Source organism: Anastrepha ludens, chromosome 2 (genome assembly GCF_028408465.1).
Source record: "Anastrepha ludens isolate Willacy chromosome 2, idAnaLude1.1, whole genome shotgun sequence".
NCBI classification, from domain to species: Eukaryota; Metazoa; Arthropoda; class Insecta; order Diptera; family Tephritidae; genus Anastrepha; species Anastrepha ludens.
The window spans coordinates 147,252,936-147,266,028 of NC_071498.1; the positions used below are offsets into that span (position 1 = coordinate 147,252,936).

The 13,093-nt window shown below is 35.8% G+C and overlaps 1 protein-coding gene across 3 annotated transcripts in view; it reads left to right on the plus strand.

Moving 5' to 3' along the window:
• Positions 1-13,093, plus strand: part of LOC128855539 (phosphoinositide 3-kinase adapter protein 1) — a 202,447-nt gene that overhangs the window by 124,353 nt on the left and 65,001 nt on the right. The window contains exon 1 of one of the 3 annotated variants that reach the window (XM_054090523.1): positions 193-242. The exons of the other annotated variants lie outside the window; for them this stretch is intronic. Within the exon in view, the coding sequence (XP_053946498.1) occupies positions 206-242 (37 nt within the window). The 5' untranslated portion in view covers positions 193-205. Of the gene's footprint in view, positions 1-192; positions 243-13,093 lie in introns of those variants that run through there. 3 annotated transcript variants of the gene reach the window in all.

Sequence of the window (13,093 nt, forward strand, 5' to 3'; positions counted from 1 at the left end):
GCCGTAAATAGATTTTTTAGTGGTGAAAAAAAGTTAGAGTTAAGTTTAAATAATTTATTTAATTTCGTACGGCTTTGTTGAGAAATTTCGAAATCGTTTGTGTGCTCGAAAACATTTACAAAAGTGTTAGTCAAAAGAGAATCGGTGTACAATATTTTTAATTCACATTTTCGAAGTGCTTTGAAAAAAGCATATTTTCAAGAAAATGATGGAGAGCATAGAATTGGAAACGTTTTGTTGTGGTGAGTGTGAGTTTTACTAACTGTTTTAGAAGTATGCAGCATTTTTTTATTTATAATGGAATTTAGTTGGAATATTTATAAAAATATACATCAAGTATAAAAAGTGATTGCTGCCAAGGCTAACGAGCTATGATGCAGATGTATAGAGCGATTATTTTCTTAACTGTGGAAATACACATAAATATCTTAAAAATTATCTATTAAAAAATATACGACCATGAGCCAAGTGATCATCTTTTGGGAAAACACAGTTAAATTCACATTGAAAATCAAATTTGTTCCCAAAAAAGGCGAAAGCTTAACTATATTCGTTTACGATTAACTGCCTATATTTTAAAGCACAGACCAAACTAGGCTAATGATAAGCTTCAATGGTATCACAATGAACCTACGAAAGGTCTAAGCTAAGGATAAGCTCCAGTGGTATCACAATGGACCTACGAAAGGTCTAAGTGTGTCGTTGCGACAGCCACCCTACTTACCTACCTAAACTAGGCTATTCCAACCGCCTGAACCAATGCCATTCAATCTACTGTTAACTTCATCTTAGTCTAAGTAGGACTGCCTCAAGCACCGATATCTGATTTGTTTCAAAATAGGCCACCTTCCTAAGAAGTGTGCAATGTTTTCTAGTTCTTTCAAAGTACAAAGAGAGCAGTTAAAATTTGTGTGGCCTCCGAGGTAAATAAGAACGCATTTGGTCTTCAAAGATTTTATTGTTTTATTTAATTTTTCGATTTTGAACCGTATCGTTGCAAGAGCTGTTACCAATATTGTGGTCTAGGTATTTGTATATGCGAGTACTTTTCAAAGACCTTTTCCACAATCTCTGTTTGTTCATCGATCTCACAGCTGCACTTCTTTTAACTATGCTAGTATTCCACAAGCCTCCTTTCTGATATGTCGCAAGTCAGATTTAGATTTAATTTTCTTTCTAAGTTCTGAACTACTTTTGTCCAAAAGATTTGAAGTATTTGAGCTATGAAGTATTTAAGCTATGTCTTAGAAAAAAAGTTAAAAAACTAGTTAATTAATAAAACTAAAAATAGGCATTAAGACATTTTAACAAATTGTTCTGATGAAATTTTTATAATATTTTTCTGGTAATAAAAAATTATTAATATAAAATAATAAACTCGCCCAGACACTACAGACCCTTGTGGTCTATGTGAGATCTATTCAGTTCAGCCAGATATACCTAGCCTAACCCTTATGTCAATAATACAGGGTGGCTGATGAATTTTGCTACATTAAGAAACTCAAATAACTTTTTTTTTAGTGCATGGAATTCATTTATTTTTTTTTCAAGTTGAAGGTAATTAAATTTTATTAAATGTAGCTTAACTAGTTTTAAAAATAATTGAATTTAAATGCCCCCCCCCATGCTCGTTGACACAAGTGCGGCATCTTAGTAAAAAGTTGTTCATTGCTGCTTTGAGAGTTGCGACAGGAATAGCCGCAATTGTTGCCCGAATGGATTGTTTTATTGTAGTTCATCCAAATTTGTTGGCTTTGTTTTATAAACTTCTTGTTTACATAAACCCCACAAGAAAAAGTCAGGTGCAGTAAGGTCAGGCGACCTGGGGGGCCAACGAAATTCGGAGTTTCTTGAAATCAGTTTATTGGGAAATTTTCGTCGCAACTCTCTCATAACAGTCTGGGCTATGTGAGACGTTGCCCCATCTTGTTGAAACCACACAGAGTTGAAAGGAATTCTCTTTCGGCGTAGTTCTGGATAGAAAAATTCTTTCAGCATTTTCAAATAACGGTCTCCAGTAACCGTAACGGTGTGACCATTTTCTTCAAAAAAATAAGGCCCGACAATACAGCGTGAAGAAACCGCACACCACACTGTCACGCGAAGAGGATGCAATTCCGTCTCGTGGAGTATCTGTGGGTTAGAAGTACTCCATATTCGACAATTTTGTTTGTTCGCATTGCCGTTTAAATCGAAATGGGCCTCATCAGACATGAAAAGGCAGTTTAACATGTTTAGGTCTTCTTCCACCATTTGCAGGATCTTCTGGCAAAATTCCAAGCGAATCGGCAAGTCTGCTGCATTCAGTTTGTTAACCATTTGAATTTTGTAGGGAAATAAGTCTAAATCTTTGTGCATTATTGTTTGCAAAGACTGTCGGCTGACACCAAGTTGAGCAGATAAGCTTCTTGTTGAAACCCTTGGATTGCTTTGTATAGCTGCAGCTACAGCAGCGATCGTTTCCTCCGTCCGAACTGGTGGGTTTCGATGATAAGGCCTTCTTGCGACTGTTCCTTGCTCAGCAAAATTATTCACCAGTCTCATTATGGTCCATCTGCTCGGGGGATCGCCGCCAAACATCCGCCTGTACTCTCTCTGTACCAAAACTACGGACTCCAGTGCGTGATAGCGGCGGACTATCCAAATTCTTGTTTGCGTGTCCCAGTTATCCATTTTAATAAATTTTAAAGATCAATCTGCAAATTAAAACAAAAATGGAACAGATAACTTAATATAAAAAGAAAAAAAGTTATTCAATTTTTGTTTGGTAGCGGCTTTCATCAGCCACCCTGTATGTAAGCTTAGAAAAGCTTAAATTTTTTTTTTAGTTCATTAATATAAAAAAACAATGAAACTAAATAAAGAATATATAAGCTTAATATTTCAAAAACGTGTATTTTTTTGTTTAATACAAACTTAAGATATGAACAGAAATAACAAAAGTTGTATTCTCTTATTTTTTATTTTATGTTATACAATTCGTTAACATATATACCTACATACGGTTCTTTTTACAAATTAAAAAACTTGTTTTTAATTTTTTTTTTTTGTTTTTTTTTTTTTTTGTTTTTTGTTTTTTTTTTATGTAGGTGGCAAAAAGCATTGAAAGCCGACAGCGTGCATCTTGTCTTTTGACTAACCCACTAAAAACCTACCCCCAAGGTGAAAAGATTTTTAGAGGTGTATTACCTAGCAAACCTTTATTCAGCTCTGAGCGAATTTAACATATATGCCGACGTCATTCATTTTGTGTTTCACTAAGCTAAAGCTAAATTTTGTGAAACACAAAACGAATGACGTAGAATCCAAAGTTCCACTCAAAAAATTTTTTTTCACCATACCTAACGAGCAAACCTTATGTCTATCATACTTGACCTACCCCATCTCCTTTCCCCCTCCACCGCAACAACCGTTAAGTGAAATATTACTAGGGAGAGGTAGCAGCCCTATTGCCTCTTCCTAAAGGTCTGCGCTGTTCTTCAACGCGACGCAGTTTGGTGATTACTATTTTTGCCATATTACGGGCAGCGTGCAAGTGCTCTTCTGAGTCAAGCATAATATCCACTAGGCTATTAAAATCTATTGGCTTACGTCCATTGTCCGTTCATAGCGTTCTTCCACTTCTGCTCCCACGTACGAGTACCTCGCTCTAGTTCAGTCTTTCGGTTGGTCAGCTACCTACATACCTATGTATGCATATCTAATTGTCTATAATTTATTGCTTTTTTGTTTTTAAACTTTTGTTGTTGATCTATTCTTCGGTACGTTGTAGAGTTGGGAGTTTTAGTTCAATTTAGAGATCAGAGGTTCTAGTTGAAATCACTTAAATTAACTTTTTTTTTTTTTTCACTAGCTCACCAGAGAAATTTTTAGTTAAACAAGAAAATAGTGAAAAAAATCCTAGTCTTATGGGGATTCGCTAACTGATAGTGATGTTATGTTCTTTGTTTCATATTAATTTGAAATAATTACAATGGCATAATAATAAATAACAGAACGTACGACTGTAACATAAGAAAATAAAAAGATTATTTTAGCATATAGTTATTTTTTTTATTTTCAAATTTTTTTCAACATTACTTATGCTAAAATGGGAATAATATATGTAAAGAACAAACCAAGAATTTGTACCGAGCTCTGTACTATATTACCTTACGTAGAAGATATCGGAGAATTTTAAGAGAGCAAGAAATCGGGGAACACAAGAGAGTACACCACATACATTTATGTTTTCATTAGCATTTTTTGAATTTATATAAAAACTACTTAGTTTTTTCATCTAGGATTTTTAACGCTAATTTTCGCTAAAATTCTATTAAAATTGTTATCTAAACTCCCCAGATAGTTATCATATAAATTATTTTGAACTTTAACACTTAAATCTTTACCACAAACTAACTTTCTATCATTGCCCCATTCGAGCCAGTCGTTGTCTGTTTTGATTTTGTTCCCTAATATTTGCATTTTGTGCCTTGGATTTGCTGCTAATAGAGAGTGTTTAAGGTGAGAGAAAACTTGCTCCTCCAACCTTCTATCGCTGCTTAGATCATTTTCGACTGAATTATTCGAGCCCGAAAGCTTACGAATGCTCGTGAAAACCTCCCACATTGCATTTTCTGCTGAGAACTCCGTTTTGACTACTAGCCTCGCATTCTTCTCATAAAGCACCTTCATATTAGAGATAACTGTTGCTCGAATGTCAAATTTTTTAGAGCACACTTTCGATATTGAAGTGAGGGGTGAAGAGTTCTGCTGCACTCATCTAAATATCAAATATTTTCGCTTACACTCTTCGATAAATCTTTGGAATTCAGCCCGGCATAATTTTGCATATTTCTTCTTTGAGAGCTTTGCTTTCTTTACCTAACTAATTTACTCGTTCCGCTAAGTCCTCCATCCTCCACCTCATATGCTTTTCATTTCAGATAATTAGATATGATTTTTTAGCCTACTAATACTAACATACTTGGCTTCAGCAAAGTTCGCCTGCCTCGGATCACTTGTCATGTGCTGAAGAAAGGTATAGAGGTGACTACCAATATAACTTATGTTGCTGCAAGATATCATACCATCGGCAGTATTTCCATAAGAATAGAATAGAGTACATGCTCGGAAGAAACGGCTCTGGTACCAGTCCTAGAATCCATTGGCCAGTTGGGCCATCTTAAAATGGTCAATTAAGGACTGTCACCGCTTGCCACTAAACTGCGTACATAAATAAAAGTAAGAGTAGATAATGATTGAATAGATTTTGTTATCAGTTTTCTTGTCTTTAATCACCAACTTATTTCAGTAAACGATTTTGTTGACCTTGCAGTTGTGTTCGTTAAACGTTTAACGTGCAATAATCATATATTTTATGTCACTCCTAAGATTTGCATTAATTTAGCTTTTTTATGCTGCTACTCAAGGCATTTGAAAGATCCGTATACCAGGAAGTTTCCCTAGAACTCTTTAATTCGTTCAAAACTCAAGTATGCCTCTATTATATGAAACCCGATCTGTAGTTGCCATGATCATTGACTCGGTGGTAATAGAATTAAGTCCATTCACTTTGCATTCCTATCAATAAAATGTGTATGTTAATTATTTTAAAGAGGCTCTCATATCTCCCATGCTTGTTTACGACGTACTCCGTAGTTCCGATTTTCTCAAGCTGATTTGTTTTAATACACCAAGCAAAGCTTTTCGCGCTCACAATCTACAAGTATTTCGTCTCCCTGTGCGAACAGACAATTTTGGAGTATAATTAGTATTTAGAGCATAAAAAAATCTCAAATTAAAATATGGATTATTCATCTCTGAGATCTGCTTTTAAATCTACCACTGACGCTCTATGCTGTTAGTTTATATTCCCCTGTTATGGGAGAGGTTATTAACATTTACATGAGTAGTGAATAAAATTGAATGCCTCTAATGTGTAAGCTAAAGCAGTCATGTCAAAGACTAAATAAATAAAAACGAAAATGTAATGAAAAGTAGTTACTTTTAAGTCTTATCTTTAAGTATTATCTTCATTTTAGTCTGAAAGGTTCTGTAACCATGGATTTACTAAAATAGCAATGAAATGAAATAAATAAAGCGGATGCTGTAGAAAATCTATGAATAACAAACTCTGCTAAGCAGCTAACATATACATGTTCCACTGTTAGTTTAACATTAATCAGCTTCGTAATTCAAATGGGAACAGGTGACGAAGTGATTTTTTATCAACTTTGAGTTCTTCTTCTTCTGCAATAAATCAACTTTGCATGTACATACATATACATTTGCATTATGTACATATACTTACGTATGCGTGTATTTCTGTTTTTTGTAAAACTTCAACTTAATAAGGTTCTGTATAAAAAACCCTTATTCGAAAGCAAGACATGAAAAAGTATATTTCATTTAGTAGGTAAATATCAGGTTCTATATATTAATATTACTGTGCAGTTGCAAGTAGTAGCTACCTACTAAATTAAATATAATATGTACATGTAACGACTTTTAAATGTTCTCCAATTGACATGTAACTCCTTCATTATAAAGAGGCAACATACAACAATTTTCAAAAACTTCGAAAAAAAAAACCACTACGCCACTTAAAATGTATACTTGCTTCTACGATTGCGCTAAGGAGTGGGCACTCGAAGCTACTCTAAATAATTATTGCCGCGGTAAACATCTGAAACAAGCGAAAAAACTAAATAAATGCAGACAAACGCCTCTAACAGTAACAAAAAAAGGTGAAAAAAATATCAAAAACAAAAACGTGATGAATAACTACAAATATAAAACATTTTAAAATGCAATTGAAATAAAATGTAAATGCGAGCAACACTACAGACGAAGCACAACAGTTTATGACGAGGTGAATGAATGTGTGTTTGTATGTATGCATTTTATAGAAGTTAATTGAAATTGCGCTCAAGTGTCATTGCGTGGCTTTTGAAGGTGCTGCTGCTGCTGCTGCGATAAACCTTTCTTTTGCGCCGCGCACTCAGACGCGATAGGCGAGCACTTATAACCAAGCGTTAGTAATCTAGAGCCTTTGTGTTCTAGCGATTTACGAGCACAGGGTTTTATTGTATGTAAATAGGTGTGTATGTGAATGTATGTACAACAACAACTTCGCTGTTATTGAAATATAGAGTGCTCGTGTAAGTATTCCACTTAGAATGCTCCACTCGATTACCTGATTACTACTGCAGCGGGCATTCATTTGTTAAGGTGCGATCAGACATGACAAGAAAAATGCGTTTTCAACTTTTTTGCAGTTAGAAATGTTATTTGGTGAAAATGGATTGAAAAAGACTTTTTCGCTATTTTGTCAATCAACTTCGCAAAGGTAAACTTTCATAGTCTGATTGCAATTATCAAAAAGTAAAATTAATTGAAAAATCGTTAGTAAAAGCGTGTGAAAGCTAAGAGCTAAGTTTTGAAAAAAAAAAATGTTGGCTTTTGCAGTAAGAAGAACCAAAACAATAGCATCAGAAAGTTAACCTCCAAGCAACTTTTTGGAAGGAATTAGTTACTGTCCAAGACTGTATTTGCTATTATTTTTCGTAATGCTTCACTTTTGCATGCTATACTTACTTTCAAGCAATTTGAAAACTTTTGCACTCTTGTAACGGATGTTTTTTTTTTTTTGTTTTTGCTGCATGATAACCCTATATCGATAATTATGGTTTTACTGCTGAGAACGGCAACTTGCCATACAGCGCGCTTAACAATCGATGTTTTGGAATATTCAAGCCACCATTGATGCCTTACGACCAGATTTAGTGGAAAAAATAGTCTAAAATTGGAGTAATAAAATGGACCATGTAACTCTTAGCCGCGGCGGGCATATGCCAAATCTCATATTTAAAAAATAAAAGTCATAAAACATCTACCAGATTATAATAAAAGAATTATTTTCAACAATATTTCTCTTTTTTAAAGTTCTCAAGGTCTTAAAAAAACACCCAATATATCTCAACAAAAAAGCAATAATTATTTTTTAGAAATATCAGTTGTGCGTTTACGCGCCCGTCATTTTTTTCCTACTGTGACATATTGATTATACTCGTAAGGGATTTAATTACAGCTTTAGATGTTGCTTTGTAAGGTGGTTGCCCCACGAAATGAGAGCATTGCGGCTCTTTGTGTTATGTTCCTAAAAAGGTATATTTTGTGTTAACTGAACAAGCTCGTAAGCTCTCTGGCTCTTTTGGCCACGGTTGGATCAGAGACGTACTAAACCACAGCCCTCGAATTTTGTGGCTGTCCTTTATGGATAATGTCTATGAGGCATCTAAAGGGTTTTCCAATAAGAGGTGCTATTTTGATAAAATATCGATGGTTTCGTTGTTTGTGTGACACATAGCGCCGTCTTGTTGAAAGTCAACATTGTCCAGATCAATACCATCCAATTCCGGCCATAAAAAATCGATAATCATCTGTCGATAGCGCAATCCATTCACCGTAAACAGTTACAAGCTTCCTTTTCGAAAATGTAAGGTCCAATGACTTCGCCGGACCATAAACCGCACCAAACAGTCACACGTTGAGGATAGAGAGGCTTTTCAATAATAACTCTTGCTTTTCTGAGCCCCAGATCCCACAATTTTGCTTGTTGACGAAGCCACCGAGGTGGAAATGGGCCTCATCACTCAAGATTATTTTTCGATGGAATTCCGGATCATTTTCATGCATTTCAACGACCCAATCAGCAAAGACACGACGTTATTGATGGTCGGCCGGCTTGAGTTCTTATGTTAACTGGACTTTATAAGGCTTGAGAGCCAAATCTTTATGTAAAATACGGTGTAATGACGTTTGTGGAATGCCTAATTCCAAAGAACGACGAGGAATGGACAAACCTTGGTTTTCTTCAACACTTTCGGCTGCGACAGCAATATTTTCGGCTGTTCTTGAGCGACGTGCACGGGTTTTATTCCCCACATCACTAACTTGTCCCAACACCTCCAATTTTTTCACCAATTTCTATATTGCGGTCCGGCAAGGTGCTTCACGATGACCCAAAAATGTTCGAGTTTTACGAACGGTCTCTGTGTATCATTGCATTTTTATTAATGGCGTAGTTTCTACTTGTCAAATATCAAAAAATGACAGCTTCAAAAGTGACATCAACCAAAATATATATAATTTAAATGGAACCGGAAATTCTCAAAGAAGCTCGGGATTAGTACTCTTTTTTGTAAAATAATAAACCACTGCCGAAGAAACTTTAGGTTAGAAGGGTCCTTCGAAAGACGCGTCTAGATGTTGTTTTGAAATAAAAAATGTAAAAATTTAAATTCTTTAGGTTTCATTATTTTTATACAAAATATGGCTCTTAACAATTAAATGTGAACAATTATATTGTTTGAATGTCCACCATGAACACGACTACAGGTAAAATCCGCCAAAAATGCATGAATGCGAAACGTCGATTAATTCTTGAGAACGAGTCAAGACAACGAAATTGAAGGGCATTGAGCAACACTTTGCGCTACAATAACAATATTCTAAACAGAGCCTGCAGTTTTTCGTCTGCCGGTCCATTTTCTATATTCCACAGAACCACTTTCTTGAAAATTTTGTCACCAACCTTTGAACCGTCGCCTCATTCGGACGTTTATTTCCACCAAAAATTAACGAATTTTGCGATTTATTGTTCGACCATTTTCTTAATAAGTTTCAATAATTTTAACGCGTTGTTCCATCGCGTAAAATTGTACACCTCTCTACTTGACAAATGTCCAAGATGACATAGGAAAAGGAACCGTTTGGGTACTACTAACATCTAGGCGCTGGGCGACACTTTTGAAAGGTGCTTTATTATATATATATTTTATAATAAAGGGTTTTTCAAAAGTCATATTCATGCTTTAGTCAGTAACTTGTTTCTGCTCTAGTTAAATCTTACCATCTTTGTTCACAAATAAGTATTCATTATCAGTATCATTTTTCTTTTTTTTCTTTCGTTATTCAAATTGAATTTTCTTAATATAATATAATAGAGGTACATAGAGTGTACAATGGTTAATATATTTCGTTACTTTATAAAATATGTTAAGAAAAAGGTGGGTGGCATTTGATTAACAAATCGTTAGTTTTAAATGCCACTTCATTAAATGCATACGACTGGCGCGCTTTGTTAAACTCGAGCAAAATCGCTTAAGGGGCTATTGCGCCAATCAAGAAGAATAAGATGTACATATGTAGTTGCATCTATGAGTTGCATCTGTGAATTAAAAAATAGAATATGTTTCATATATTGCCCGAAAAGGTGCATTCCCCAGCTCTACTCACAAGTTGTACTGTGGATTAGGCAAAATTTCATTAAATTTTTTTTTAATACTCATTTGAACCGGATTTACATGTCCGCATGTCGATTTCCCCCCAAAATAAATTTCCAATTTGTCTTCTGCCACACCTTCGGCTCACACATATCCGTTCATAACATAAACACCCTCTGCTTTCCGCCAATGCTGTCTATGTGTTTCCTGCTTTCGACAAAGCAAAACAACAACTAAACGCATATGATTTTACGTGCTTTAAATAATAAAAAACAAGACAACAAAATAACAAACCCTGCTTAAGCAACAACATTTGAAAGCAAACGAAGTCTAAGCCCAAACAATTTTCATTTCAAAATCAAAATCAATTTAGTAACCTAATATTTTGATGCATACAGCAAAAATATCCTTGCGTGCGTGTCTATTTGCAGCCAACTTAAGACAAAAGGAAAATTTGTCTGCATTCGTAATGAATTTAAGTGCACACTTGTCGAATTTCCGCGCTCAAACGGTTTCTCCTTCAAAACGCGATTTGTAACCCCTTACAAGAGCGGACGCGTTCCCCTTTCTTTATTGACACAAAAATAGACACATTGATTGAATTTCCTATGAAGCGAAGTAATTTAAAGTCTAGACATGAAATCTCACAGAGAGGAGTGGGTAAAGTAGAATAGACTCGGGGAGAAATAACAAAATTTTAAAAACCGAGCAGCGTATAAAAAGACGCGAGCAGCTGTGAGTATACATGCATACATACATACATAAGCGCACTCGTGTAAGGGAGCTCACGTACATACACAAGCATATACAAGTATGTTCGCCGCATTTAGTAAACAAGGAGTCCTTAAAATACTGCGATATCGAGACGTGTGTACGTAGAGTTCCAGAAAAAAGTCAAAGAGTAATAAAACTCCCCCACGAATTTTCACGGCGAAAATTTCAAACGATCTTTTAGCATTTAGTGCGAGTTGTTATTGTAATTGGTTTTTGTTTTTTGTTGGAGCGCAACACTTATTTTCATAGCTCACTTTTTTCGTTTTTTTTTGTTTTTTTTTGTGATGCCACATCTCATATTCGAGCATTTGATGCATGCGATCAGATGTGACTCGAATGAAAGGGGAAACACAGATGCGGGCGGGCGGCTCCGGCGCAGAATACTCGTATACAAATCCACACTTGCTTGTGCAGTGCGCGCGTGCCCGCAACTGAAAACAAAATCCAGCACACAAATCGTTTTTAAAAATAGCGATTTTCCTCTTTTTTTTGGTTTTTAACAAACGCAACTCAATGATTTTTTGTAATTGAAGTACCTTTTGAAAAATCACTTTGCAACCAAAGAAATGAATTGAAAGCACATAAGGCGCTGCTAAGTTGTGGAGGATAAGCAGAAATGCCGGTTTTTCATTTGAAAGGAATTTCAATTTTTTTTCTATTATTAGGAAAATTCGACAACTACAACCAGCTCAGAGCAGCGATTAACAACAGTGCACTTGCTATTCGCAACATAATTACCCAGTTGCAGAATGCAAAAGGGTGCAAAATGTGTTTGTGGTGCCTAAATTGAGTGCAACATGCTTTTGTGTGCGTGCCACTGAACAGTTTCCCTGCAACATTCAACTACGCTACTATATTTAATATGCGCATGCTTACATATGTATCTGCAAGCAATCAATGGGAGAACGGATATGCATGCGAATATATAAAATTGAGTGAAGTAAAAAGTTCTGACAATTTTCTGCCAGATGTCTTTAGTGAGCCCCATATTCTACGCAAGTGAGAAAAGCTCATGCACCTGGCACAAGTGCGAGCTGCTTAAACGTTTAAATTTATGAGTGTTGGTGGTTTAAGAAATTCAGCTAGCCATGTTTCACTTCCGTACAACAATACTAACATCTCACATAAGCAAGAGTTGCAATAGCTTTCTCACAAAAAGTATTTATATGCACATTTTCTTTTATTAACTCAACGAAATGGGAATCACTGCTTGAAGAAGTGACAACAATGGCTGATCTAAAATATGACTTTACCTAACTTTTTTTTGTTGTGCTCCGGTCTGCTCACATTTGATAAAGTTTCTCACACAATTACTTACTTACTTACTTAGGTGGCGATAACAACCCGTTACCGAGATACGGCCGACCTCACTAGCTCTCTCCAGGCGCCTCTGCTCCACACGCGTCTTCTCCAATTCTGTACACCAAGCGAGCATAGGGTTTCCTCCACCTGGTCTTTCCACCGGAGCAATGGTCTTCTCTCTGCACCGGCTCCGTTGGACTTCGCCCTCGAACACCTTCTTTGCTGGAACTTCTTCATCCATACGCATGACATGCCCTAGCCAACGCAGGCAACACGGGTATGATGAGCGTCTCACACAATTCCGTTACGTATGTTAAGCTCGTTTGCTTTTTAATTCTGTTTTCTTTCAATGGTTGAAAACGTATTTATCCGATAGACGATATGAGGTAATGATTGAGAGCGAATGTTCGGAACCGTTCATAGCATCTTCACGGGCGCCACAAGGAAATATTTTTGGCCCACTATTCTTTATCCTATTTATTACTGATATTAATATAGTAGCAGGTTTTCGTTAGTCAATTTTCTTCTTTATGCTGCGATTAGAATACTGAGAATACCCCTTTGTTGTCATCGGAAAATAATGCGCTCGTTCGCTCGTACAGTAACTCTGGCATTTCTCTAAATATCAAGAAATGTTTTAATGCTACTTTCGCCTCAAAACCCAAAATGTTTTTCAATCATATTTAAGTTTTGTTAACCTTGGACTGTTCTAAACTCTCTCGGGCTGATTAGTTTTAACTCTTTGGGGA